We start from the raw sequence: 13,472 nt of genomic DNA, 5'->3' as shown, positions 1-13,472 counted from the left end.
ATGGAGAACAATATGGAGGTTCCTTAAGAAACTAAAAGTAGAACTACCATATGACCCAGCAATCCCACTATTGGGCATATACCCTGAGAAAACCATAATTCAAAAAGTCATGTACCACAATGTTCACTGCAGCTCTATTTACAATAGCCAGGATATGGAAGCAACCTAAGTGTGCATCGACAGATGAATGGATAAAGAAGATGTGGCACATATATACAATGGAATATTACTCACCCATAAAAAGAAACGAAATTGAGTTATTTGTAGTGAGGTGGAAGGACCTAGAGTTTGTCATACAGAGTGAAGTGAGTCAGAAAGAGAAAAACAAATACTGTATGCTAACATGTATATATGGAATCTAAAAAATAAATGGTTCTGAAGAACCTAGGGGCAGAACAGGAATAAAGATGCAGATGTAGAGAATGGAGTTGAGGATACGGGGAGGGAGAAGGGTAAGCTGGGACGAAGTGAGAGAATAGCATTGACATATATACACTACCAAATGTAAAATAGATGGCTAGTGGGAAGCAGCCACATAGCACAGGGAGATCAGCTCGGTGCTTTGTGACCACCTCGAGGGGTGGGATAGGGAGGATGGGAGGGAGGCTCAAGAGGGAGGAGATATGGGGATATATGTATACATATAGCTGATTCACTTTGTTATACAGCAGAAACTAACACACCATTGTAAAGCAATTATACTCCAATAAAGATGTTAAAAAATAAAAATAAAAAAAGTAAAAACAGGGCTTCCCTGGTGGCGCAGTGGTTAAGAATCCTCCTGCCAATGCAGGGGACATGGGTTCGAGCCCTGGTCTGGGAAGATCCCACATGCCGCGGAGCAACTAGGCCCGTGAGCCACAACTATTGAGCCTGCGCGTCTGGAGCCTGTGCGCCAGAACAAGAGAGGCCGCGATAGTGAGAGGCCCGCGCACCGCGATGAAGAGTGGCCCCCGCTTGCCGCAACTGCAAAAAGCCCTCGCACAGAAACGAAGACCCAACACAGCCAAAAATAAATAAATAAAATAAAGAATTACCAAAAAAAAAGTAAAAACAATTGAATTCTGCCCAGAAACAATAGTAAGAAAATCTAGAGCGCTATTTCCTCCATTGCTCCCTCCCCACCCTCACACCTCATCCATCCATCAGGGTTGAGATATGTCTTTATGTGGAAATGTAGCCTGGTAAAATTGTAATCACAAACAAGTAAAAAATCACACTGTGCTCCAATTCACCTTCCATAGATATACCATGTATATTAGTGACTTTCAGTTGTAATCTGAATGAGTTGTAGTGAGCTTATATATTTTGAATTATAGCCTTTTTAATGTCTCTCTGTGGCAAGAATAACTTATCTCAGCACTGTCAGTTTGGGGTTTCAGCTTAGTGTGGCAAATTTTGGTGAACTCTTTGAATTGGTGCTATCTTCAGTATCTTTCTGAGTGAAATACGGAACTGTGAAATCCTGGTAGATAGTTGTCCTTCAGTTAAGAGGAGAGCAACAAAATAGATGTGCCTAGGTTGCCTGAAAGAACTTCAACTCATATCAACTTGAACAAGCTACTGAAATATTTAACCTAAGAATTTTAGGTTGCACACTGTCTGCCATGAGGAATCTAGGCTCTGGAGATGGGAGTTAATTAGGCTTATTTTCCTGTTGAGTTCATTACAGGATCTAAGAAATCAGTTCACCTTGTACAGTTCAGCCACCATGGAGAGTAGGCTGGTTATTGGTTATCAAAGGCAGCTTCATTCATAAAGCTGGATCTTTGCTGAGACAGCAGCAGGTTTTAAAAGGGGGATACACCTTTTCTCAACAGAGTTTCCTGCCTGAGATGGTTGTAGAACCTACCAACAGGAGTGATTAGGAAGCTTACTGATGAGGCCGGAGACCACTGTGGACCTACTCGTTGCCAATGGTTGGAAGCAGATCTGTGCATGCTTGCCTGTGGAGCATGGGCTGGATTTTGGTTCTGACTTGTGCCCTGGGCTGGGTGCTTTTGTGCAGTACACAAACTACAACTGTATGCTGTGACTTGGAAAAGACCCAGTAGTAACACAGCACGATAAGGGGACAAAATGATCTAGTTCAGATCAATTTCACTGCTTTTAATGTAGTAATTTACTGGTAACGTACATTTTATTTAACTTGAGCTTTCTAGCCTACCTGCTTTGGGTTGCATCTCTATCTCCTCACTGTGCCAGAAACGCACCAGGCTCACTCATTCTGGTCTCCACACGTCGGCAAATAGTAACTGCTCCTTTCTTTCCACCTGGCTGTCTCCAGCTTATCCCTCAGGTCTAAGTTAGACCTTGCTTCTTGCAGGAAGTCTACCCTGAACTCACAAGGCTGAAGGATACCCCAGTTAGGTACCCCTTCTTGAACTCCCCCATAATAGCACTTACTACACTACAATATTGTACTGTTTTCTTGTCTGCATGTCTTTGTCAGCATATAAACTTCTTGAGCAAGAAATATGCTTCTCCTGTTCATCGTTGTATTCCAAAGATGTAGCATAATACCTCACACCCATTAAACATTTATTGAAGAACAAATTCATAAATGCATGCGTACAAACTCCTGTTAGTTGATGGATTCTGAATATTTGCTTCAGCCTGATTTTATTGGTTGTGATAGGTTTTGCTGTTGAGTAAGTGATGTCACCTCACAAGTGTGAAAGGCAAATCCTTGGTGCGATGCTGCAGAAGGCTGTGGCGTGTTTCTTAGGAGTCTCCTCTTAATTGGCTTGTTGACTGAGGAGAGCCAACCTGGATGAATGCACTGAAGGGTCCCAAATCATGTGACTCACTCAGATGATGATTTCAGAGCCAGAGAGTGACCGGGTCTTGGAAGAACAGAATTAGTTCTAAAACACACTAATCTTCTCTTGCCTCCTCTAGCACTGGAAGACGCAGCGCAGCGAGGAGTACGAAGCAGAAGGTAGGAATTGAGTGTGCGTGGGGCCTGCCTGGGAAGGAGGGGCTGCCATTCACAGGGCGCTCTCCACACCCCCTTCATGCATCCCTTGCCTTCTTACTAACAACCTTGCCTGCTGGAGGCCAACTAAGAAATAACCTGAAGAACAACAGTAACAAAAAATTAATTCCCAGTTGATAGCTCATAGTTTTAAATCCTTGCATTTAGCATCATGCAAGATGTGGCAACTAAGATGTAGAATGTCACTTATGGGTTAATTACTCTCTTACATAGACTTTCACATGAATCTATGAACAATCCAAAACTAAATAGTTACCTATTAAAATGTATCCCTTGACAGGGCTTCCCTGGTGGCGCAGTGGTTAAGAATCCGCCTGCCAGTGCAGGGGACACGGGTTCGAGCCCTGGTCCGGGAAGATCCCACATGCCGCGGAGCAACTAAGCCCGGGCGCCATGACTACTGAGCCTGCGCTCTAGAGCCCGTGCTCCGCAACAAGAGAAGCCACTGCAGTGAGAAGCCTGCGCACCACAACCAAGAGTAGACCCCGCTCGCCGCAACTAGAGAAAGCCCGCGGGCAGCAACGAAGACCCAACGCAGCCAAAAATAAATAAATAAATTTATATTTTAAAAAATGTATCCCTTGACAAATTTCAGATGTATTTAAGATGAATCAAAACACGTTGATCTTCTGGCCAGCAGATGGCACTGTGGTTCAGCTGACGGAACCTCAGCCCACTTCACAGCCTACCCTGGATTAACTGTACTTAAGTGTAATTACACGTTCTCTAGGTCTCCAGCCTGTAAAGACACAGCGGTGACGGGCTTAATGTCTTTGATAAATAGTAGGGGTAGCACTAAATGCTCTTCTCAACTCTCTAAGGTTCTTCCAGGCACACACAATCTTGCCAGTAATTAGCTCATGTTTAAGTAATGACTTTACAGACTCTCTAATATGGAAGTAAATTTTAACTAGAAGTGAGAACTTTTAATAGAGGATAAATAAATTTTTATTTTTAAATAAGTAGTTTGATCCTTAAATCTTCAAATAGAACTTATCCTTAATATACCAATAATTAATAACTTGCCCTGGCAAACATTTATTCTTTCAAGTTGGATTGCTTATAGCGCAGAATATTCGTATGTGTAAAGATTTGGAAACAGGCTAATCTTGACTTTTATAATCATTTTATGATATTTATCATGAAATTATTTCCTTCTCAGTAAAAGCAGAGCTTAGACTAGAAAGAAAGTGGAGATAATAAAGTCTGGTAGCTATAGCTGAGGTAGGGCATATAAAGCTCCTTCGAATGGCTCTCAACCAGCCTTCTCTTCCGATCACACCAAAGCCTAAGCCTGTGCATATTTTCCTTTGCAATAAAATAAGCCTAGAACCTTGGCATTACTGCACAGTAGATGGTATTTCTTACATAGGTATGACTGCCAATGAACAAAAAAGTGTCTGTTGGCCCTAGTTGCAGCCTAAGAACCAATGGTTCCACTTCATTTGAACTTCAGGATCAAATCAACTCAACATCAAATCAACATCTGTAGTCTCTTTCTTATAGCATTTATTTTCAAAAAGCACATTTTTCTTTGAGAATAGGCTTTCAGTTCCTTTAGGGACAACACACTGTATGCTTTTATTTTAGGCCAGTTAAGATTTTGGAACCCAGATGATCTGAATGCCTCACAAAGTGGGCCTTCCCCTCCCCAAGACTGGATAGAAGAGAAACTGCAGGAGGTTTGTGAAGATTTGGGGATCACCCGTGATGGTCACCTAAACCGAAAGAAGCTGATCTCCATCTGTGAGCAGTATGGTTTGCAGAATGTCGATGGTGAGGTAAGCCTTGCATCATATTTTTATTCAGGAATAGTAATCATGATAAAAGCTAAACTGGCCACAGGCTAGGAATAGCCATATTTTGGTTTCCTGCAGCATGTTACAGAGACTCCATTCTCTTTTTTTTTCCTGGAAAGTCAGCCATGAAGATCCTGTCTCTGAGGACCTCATGTTGTATTGTGGAAAAGAAAAACTGACAATAGCTGACACTTACTGAACCCGTACTGTGTGCCCCTCACTGTGCTAAGCACATTACCCCACATTACTATCAGACACCAGTTCAGTGTAGCATGATGTCAGTCTATTTGTAGATGTGGCATTCACAGAGCAAAATGTGGGAAAGGTGTAGAGGAAGGACGAAGAGGGGAGTTCAGGAGATTTGAGTTGGGGGAATATTTTGAAGACCAGGCTGATAAGTTTAGTTTTTTGGAGAGAAGATCTCAATATCACCCCTGGGTTCTTAAGCAGATTAAGTAATAATACATAGGAAAAACTTACTTGCTGAGGGTGGTCTGAACTTCTTTTATGGGGTATAGTGGTGTAAAGAGAGCCTTAGATTAGGAGACCAGCCAGGAGCCATCACAATAATCTGGTCATGAGGAGAGGGAAAAGGGTAGGTTGGTGGTTTTGAAAATGTACAACAGAAGAGTCCTGAAGGAGCCCCCAAAAGACTCTTGCTCGGTAAAATTCTGAACTTTACGTTTTCTAAAAAATTAAGAGGGGTGGCAGGACTGGGTGCATGAACAGCCATGAAACATAAGAATGTAATTAATTCCAAGATATGTCTTTCAAAGAGCTGAACATAAGGATTGGAGGGACTTAGAGGTTAGGGCTATAGTTGTAGCTTTGGGAAACTTTGATTATAATGATATTTGAAACCATGTTATCTGCTTGCTCAGAGGATAAGTGGTATTATTTTCCTAAACCAGAAAGAGGTTTATTATCAAAAACTTCCAAGTAGTGTAGCTTGCAGAAAAGTTCTTTCCCCCCCTTCTCCCTTGTGTATGTGACCATTTAATACCCTCTGACTACATTTTAATGGCTCAGTCGTCATTTATTTTTCAGTGATGGCTGTTGAGTCATAAAATTAAATTCATCCTCCTAAATTATAAACCAGTGCAGTATGCAGAACCTTGGGTTGTTCTGCCAAGAAATATTGCACAAACTTGGATTATTTATCTAAGAACAAATCTTGGAATAAACTTAGCCATTTGTGGGGAGTTGCATTTTCTTCTGTGGTGGAGATCCCAGAACCCAGGAAAAGAAGCAGCACATTAATTTTCTTTGATGTGAGGATGAGTAAAGGATTGCTAATTGAATGTAGCTTTTACTTAGTGTTTTTCCTCCCCACCAAAATCATGAAACACTATAGTACTTTGTATTACTAGCTCTAGACCACAGCGGAGCTGAAAGTTCAAGATGATCTCATCAGCATACAACTTGGAATCCTAGAATTTTACAACTGAAAGCAATTTTAGATTTAGTCACCCCTCATTTTATAGATAAAGAAAGAGATCACTGATGCCTGTTGCCATCATCATGAAGGGAAACTAGATTCACTGTCTTAAGGCTAAAACTAGTGCCCTGCTTTCCAGAAGCAAGGACGACTGTAGGGCAGGGATGGCAAACTATCACCCTAGCTGCCAAATATGACCCAAGGGCTATGTCGCCTACCCAATGTTTAAAAATTGAACTTTTTGCTATACTTTTTAAAATCAGAAGATTTTTCTAAAAATCAGAAGATTTGGCTCCATTTTGCTGGCAGTGAGAAGCAGCTAGCCCCTTTGGACAGGGCATGCACTCGTGTTCCGTTCACTGGTTTAAAAGGCACTACTTCCTAATGTCTCAAGACCATCCTGCCTCATTTATTTACATCACCTTCCTGGCCCCTCAGGGTATTTGTGATCCCTATTCTAGTGCATTATTTCCCAACTTACACGTTGGGAAATCAACCATCCAAAGGCCTGGCTGGTGATGGGGAGTAAGAATGTCCTCAGGGTTCTAGATTCAGCTCCTGCACAGACTGCAGGGGGTGCCCTAGTTGCCCACTGACTTGTATTCTTGTCAGCCCAGCCCTGCCCATCCACCCTCTTCTGAATCCACACCCCTTTATTCACTACTTGTCCACTCCCCCATGTACAATAACTGCCGGGATTCACTTACTCCACCACTTCACATGGATCAGGTGATGGCTGTTTAGGCAGTCAGGAAGCTGTGCATTGATTTGGCCAAGGTCACAGGGCCAACCCACGTGGAGCTAAGGTTAGAGCCAAAATATGCTGGTTCACTTCAGTCAGCACACTTGGATTTTACTGTGACTTCTGGCTTGACAGTCCTGAAAGCCTAGTCCTCTAAGAAATGTTCTTTTGGTTGATAAGAACGAGACGGAGAAGCTAAGGGAGCTTGGCAACCTCAGAATTTTGCCCCAAATACCTTTCCATCTGTTTCATCATATGCTTCTCTATTAGGAGCTGTTGCTTCTTCCAAAGATTTACACTCTTTAGAATGATTTTCTTGTTTCAGAGTCCTCTCCAGAGGAAGTGGTATAAAAACAAGAATAGAGACAGATGTTTCCTATTGGATATGAATTGGGAAAAAAAAGCATTGGATAAAAGAAATGCCTCAGGCACTTAGATGAAGGATAAAATCAACAATTATGAGATGACAGGAGTCCTAGCAATAGTCCAGACTTAACGAAATGAATATTGAAAATTTGAGGATTTGTTACAAAGAGGCCTTTGTTAGAATGGACCCAGGTGTAGGCTCAAATGCAACAAGAGTAAGTTTGTTGCTTGTTCTATTCCTTGCTACTCAGCAAACTGGGCATCACCTTGTTAGAAATGCAGAATCTTAGGCCCCACCCCCAGATTTAACTATATCAGAGTCTGCATTTTAACAGGAGCCTCTGGTGATTTCTGTTTTGTACACTGGGGGCATGTCCTATAGAAAAATTTTAGCCCCCCAAATAAAGAGGAAGCTGACTGTGAGGATGGAGGTCTTTGCCTTCCCTCCCTGTTTTGCGGTATCCATGATTCATGCTGCTTATTCCCTTTTCCATTCCTCTGTTGAGCTAGGGAACAAACCATCTCCTAGGCAAGCCTCTAGAAGGGACTGTATGTGATTACCGTCACAGGGTGCAAAGCAGTCAGGCAAAATTCCCTTCTCTTTACATCTCTTGGAACCCTTCTATTGCATACACATGAAATCCTTCCTATCCAATCCTCATTTCTCCTGTGCTAAAGCATTAAAAGAAATAAAGACCCCAAACACGCAGTGCTGTTCCAAGTAATGTTCTAAATCCCAAGTCATGGGTTTCAGACCCAAACTATTAGATCATTGCCATCTGTCCCAGACCCAATTCTGCCGTGCTAACGTACCAATTTCCGAAATTCAATATAAGCAAAATATCATGTGGAGTCACCATAATATAACGGCTTAATGAATGTCTAACTATTTTCTGTTGTTACAACACTGGGAAGCTATAGCTTTATATTTTTAAGTAATTCTTTAATTCGCAAGAATAACGTGTAGTAACATTAAAGATTACCTGTTCTAACAGTATGAGCAAAAGAGAAAACAGTTAAATGCTAAATTGCATAAAATTATGAAGATGTTGAAAATGAATTTTATTTAGTTTATGTGAGGGGGAAGGACATATTACTAGAAAGGAAAAAAATTCAGTCAAGTGAGAATAAAGGGACATGTTATATTTCTGGAGTCCTGGGATCAAGAGTGGTGCCAATTTCTGTTGGCTGGAAGTATACTTTGGGCCTTGTGGGTTTTTTTGAGTGAAATAGTTAAAATATATGGTTACCCTTTTCTAGATGCTTGAAGAAGTCTTCCATAATCTTGATCCTGATGGTACGATGAGTGTAGAAGATTTTTTCTACGGCTTGTTCAAAAATGGAAAATCCCTTACCCCATCAGCATCTACCCCATATAGACAATTGAAAAGGCACCTCTCCATGCAGGTAAGAAATAAATAGGAAGTGGTTTCTTTGTGAGTAGAAGTTAAAATCCATTTGAATAATTTCTAATGAATTAATCTGCTGTCTGAAGAAAAATACTGAGGAGAAAGAGAGGCAAAAGAAGAGTAGTAAAGAAAGACTGAACCATTGGGGAAGGAAAAGTTGGGTTTGAGAAATGACCATAAATTACAGTAGGAAGACCACTAATTATGCCCCTTCGTGTTAGCTGTAGGTCAGAAGAAACCTGGTCTTAAGTAGAGACACATTTCATCTATATGAAGGAACTCTCGGCCAGGTCAACTGTTGATAAGCTTTGCATTCTAGGCTGACTTAGGAAAGGGAGATCAAAGGGGCTGCGTGACTTTTTATCCTAGCAGTATAAATTAGAGAGACATGCCTTCCGCTCCTTGTGGTCAGGACTGACCAGTTTTGGTCTTGACCAACACCATGTTGCAATGCCTGAGCTTGCTCAAGTCTCTTTCTTCTTGCAGTCTTTCGATGAGAGTGGACGACGGACCACAACCCCATCTGCGATGACAAGTACCATTGGCTTTCGGGTCTTCTCCTGCCTGGATGATGGGATGGGCTATGCATCAGTGGAGAGAATACTTGACACCTGGCATGAAGAGGGCATTGAGAACAGCCAGGAGATCCTGAAGGTGTGGCAGCTAAAATGAGAGAAAAATGACGAATTGGGGCAGGGTTGAAAAATTCCATTTTTTTGAAACTGTGATTTGATTCGATTTCTCCTTAATGATTCTTCTATTCACAAGATCTCAGACGTAAGAGGTAACTTTTCCTACCCACTTCAACCAGGATTATTGATAACTTCTTTCCATGTTTTTAACCCCTAAATTATTGATAAGAAATTTCTTAGCTGATCTCTGGTTGGTAAAGATTAGAGTTTTACCGTCGTGTTTATTTACAGTGCCAGATAGCATTTTTTTAAAACATGCAAATAATCACGTTATGTTTTTCTTAGAGCTTAGTTATGCTGTGGATTGAATATTGTTCCTAAGCAATCACTAAAGAAATGTAAGCATCCAACCTGTAGACTGTAAATTCAGTTCTGTGAGTTTGTATAACCTTCACATTTTCTGCTTTCACAGGATAGAACTTGTGATTGTCTTGAACTTGTTCTGATTTCTAGGCCTTGGATTTCAGCCTTGATGGAAATGTTAATTTGACAGAACTGACGCTGGCTCTTGAAAATGAACTTTTGGTTACCAAGAACAGCATTCACCAGGCAGCTCTGGCCAGCTTTAAGGCTGAGATCCGGCATTTGCTGTGAGTTAAGCAGAAGGTTCACCTGCTCTATTCCCTTTCCTACTTGTTGAGCAAGTCATTCAGATGCCTGTGGCGTACATTCTTCCATCCTGTACGCAGATGTGGCTAATCTCCTATCATCTCACTTCTGTGAAAATGAGGTAGAGCTTAGATTTGCATGTAGTCTTTTGAAGAGGGCTGTGGAATGTCTGTGTGTTTTTGAAGGGTTTTGGTTGTCTTGGTTTTGTTTTTGTATTGAAGCAAGCCAGATGAGAGCTTTTTGGGGTCTACTTGTTGCTTAGAAACAGTTTCCCTCATACTTGGTTTCTTTCTGATTCTAGGGAGCAAGTTGATCAAGTGGTCAGAGAAAAAGAGAAGCTACGGTCAGATCTGGAAAAAGCTGAGAAGCTCAAGTCTCTAATGGCCTCAGAGGTGGACGATCACCACGCAGCCATAGAGCGGCGGAATGAGTACAACCTCAGGTACGACTGGCTGGGCCAGGACCCTCCTTTCCCACCACCCTGGCCCAGGGCAGTGGGGCTCAGCCTGCCTGCCCGCTTGGCCACACCTGGCGGGAGTGACTTAGGTGTGGCCAAGCCTCAAGGAAAGCAGGATTCACTAGACACTTTGTCAAGGAGCTTCCCATCTCTGTGACTCTGTGTTTCCATTTTTGGTGGATCCACGTAGGGACCTCTGAGGGATTTGATGGCAGCTTGTCAGTCTTTCCTCCTCACAGGAAACTGGATGAAGAGTACAAGGAACGAATAGCAGCCTTAAAGAATGAGCTTCGAAAGGAGAGAGAACAGATCCTACAACAGGTGGGCAAGCAGCGTTTGGAACTTGAGCAGGAAATTGAAAAGGCAAAAACAGAAGAGAATTACACCCGGGACCGCCTTGCCCTCTCTTTAAAGGTAATTATCCTGTTGGTTGTATAGTCTGTGTCCCTGCTGGGAGTACACATGGAAAACCACAGCTCTGTAAGAGGACAGGTCTACACGGGGCTCATAAGTCTGCCCAGCTGGGTCATGACCAGACATGGTAGAGCCCCCACTGGGAGCTAGATTTCAGGGGTGTCTAGGCTTCTGGTTTGCCAACAGCATATCTTGTTCTTACCCCCTGAAGTTGCACTGGGTCCTCAGGGCTGTTTGGCTCCTGGTTGATGGTCTCTTCCTTCCTTGCACTTCCCCTTCCTCATTCTTAGCAGATGACTTTCTTTCCTGCCACACAGAGGCCATCAGCTTTGTTTCTTTGCTTCCAAATGTACCTTTTCCCTTATACATCCTCCTCTCCTTCCCTGTGCCTCAGTAGAGGAAGTGATCCTTCTCTTTATTGGACTCTGACACCAGATAATATGGTACAGTGTTATCTAGAGATAAAGGGTGGGCGGGGTAGGGGGGTCTGGCCTCAAGACTGCCTGGTTCCAATCTGGATACCACTACTTACAGAAAACCTTGATCAAGTTACTCAGACCTGTTTCCTAATGCACAGAAGAGGCACCATCGTAATACCTACCCCATAGCATTGATATGGAGATTAAATGTGTTGCTACATATACAGTATCTAGAAGGTAATAAGTACCTATGGAATATTCACTACTGTTGAAGTTATAAAAGGTTCCTGAAACTCCACACATCAAAAACTGAGCTAATTCTCACTCCCTAACCATCAAACTGCTTCCTCTCTGGAATTTTCTCCCTAATCTACATCACCACCTGTGCTGAAAGTCATAGAAGCTAAAGTCCTCGGTCATCCTTGATTATCAGTTTCTGAGTCCCGTTGATGCTCTGAAATGCTTCTCAGATTTATCCCATCTCTCCATTTCCACAGCCTCTGAATAGGTTCACAATTCATCACGATTTCTCAGCTGACCTATGTGCATCCTTTTTTCCATCTATCCAACCTCCATATTGTCACCAGAGTTACCTTACTTAAGAACACTTAAAATCATGCTGTTCCCTCTGTAAAAGTGCAACATGGCAGCACTGAAGGGCCCTGAAAGGGGGCTTGTCCTCATGCCTTTCTAACCTCAGATCCTGCCAGCAACCCCCAGGGCCAAGCCCTCAACCCTGCTACACCTGCTATCAGCTGTCTCAGTTCCTCAATAAGCTTTTAGGCTCCTTCACTGCTTTCTCCAACACTGCAGGCCAAACTACTTTTTCATTCCCATTACACTTTTTTTTTTTCTTGCCAGAAGATAGCATATTTTCTATCACATCATAGATAATTGTATCCATATCTGCCTCCCCTGCCACGGTCCCGATTGTGTGTTCCCTGTGGTCAGCAACAGAAGCTGATTTGTCAGTTTCCAGAGCACCAACACAGGCCCGATACACAGAAATTGCTCCTGATTGTTTTAACATCTAAATTTAGACACACTTTGGAAGATTAGAGTTGTAGAACTGGCATTTTGGGGGAAGGTAGTATTTTTTAAAAACACTTCAAGCACATTCTTTTTCACTCCATGTTACTGTGTGAGGGTGCGAACAAGAATGTATTTAAAATATATTGGCTCTATATTCTTTTGGCAAAATATACTTTGAAAATAATGTTCTTCCAGTTATCCTTTAGCATTGGAATAGAAAATATGTCAAATGGCACATCCATGTGGTTTTATTTTTTTGACAAATGTGGGTGGAAATCTTACAAGTGTTTTATATACAGAAAAACCCCACCTTTTGTGGACTTTGGTTGATATGTTATTTTACTATAATAATTAAAAATACAAATTATGAAAAACCTGTGTGTATAGCTTTTACATCTTTAAACCAAAATAAAATTGTAAATTAAATATAACATATCTATATCATCATTAAATGAAAATTGTTAGAGCTATCCTACTTTTTATAGGTTTTCTGAGCTCTCTTTTGTTGTCAGATGAACAAGGTATTCTGCAACCAGTCTTTCATCTGACAGTTTATTGAGAATGTTTTTCACGTCATTAAATTTTCTACTGCAATGCTGTCGAATAGAAATACAATGCAAGCCATAGATGTAATTTCAAATTTTCAAACAGGCACATTAAAAGGTAAAAAGAAACAGGTGAATTTAATTTTAAATCATTTTTATTTAATGTAATATCTCCAAAACAGTATCTTTTTGACTTGTAATTCATCTACAAAAATTATTACTGAGTTTTTTGCATTTTTGTTCTAACTCTTCAAAATCTGGTGAATATTTTATATTCACAGCACATCTCAGTTTGTACTATATACATTTCAAGTGCTCAATAGTTACCTGTGACTGCTTGTGGCCACTGTTGGGCAGCATGGTTCTGTAGGATCAAGAAAAAGAGGAGGCATGCTTGGAGGTTATAAGATAGATATCAGTTTTTTAATATTTACTTTTTCTGCTCCAATGTACTGAAACTTTCAAGATGAACACATTTTCTCAATCTAGAGCATTGATTTATGCATGCTATAAAATGGTACAACAGTTTATTTCTTAATCTGTGCCCACTTA

The 13,472-nt window shown here is 41.4% G+C and overlaps 1 protein-coding gene across 12 annotated transcripts in view; it reads left to right on the top strand.

Moving 5' to 3' along the window:
* NIN (ninein) overlaps window positions 1–13,472 on the top strand; it is a 102,674-nt gene that overhangs the window by 49,419 nt on the left and 39,783 nt on the right. For all 12 annotated transcript variants that reach the window (XM_061180832.1, XM_061180829.1, XM_061180827.1 and 9 more), the window contains 7 exons: window positions 2,902–2,941; window positions 4,589–4,779; window positions 8,604–8,750; window positions 9,239–9,406; window positions 9,898–10,034; window positions 10,355–10,495; window positions 10,750–10,924. In XM_061180832.1, coding sequence (XP_061036815.1) covers window positions 2,902–2,941; window positions 4,589–4,779; window positions 8,604–8,750; window positions 9,239–9,406; window positions 9,898–10,034; window positions 10,355–10,495; window positions 10,750–10,924 — 999 coding nt within the window. The remainder of the gene's footprint in view (window positions 1–2,901; window positions 2,942–4,588; window positions 4,780–8,603; window positions 8,751–9,238; window positions 9,407–9,897; window positions 10,035–10,354; window positions 10,496–10,749; window positions 10,925–13,472) is intronic.

The sequence above is a fragment of the Eubalaena glacialis genome, chromosome 2 (genome assembly GCF_028564815.1).
Source record: "Eubalaena glacialis isolate mEubGla1 chromosome 2, mEubGla1.1.hap2.+ XY, whole genome shotgun sequence".
In the NCBI taxonomy this organism is placed as follows: Eukaryota; Metazoa; Chordata; class Mammalia; order Artiodactyla; family Balaenidae; genus Eubalaena; species Eubalaena glacialis.
Note: the sequence above shows the minus strand (reverse complement) of the source record. Positions and strands in the feature narration are given on the sequence as shown.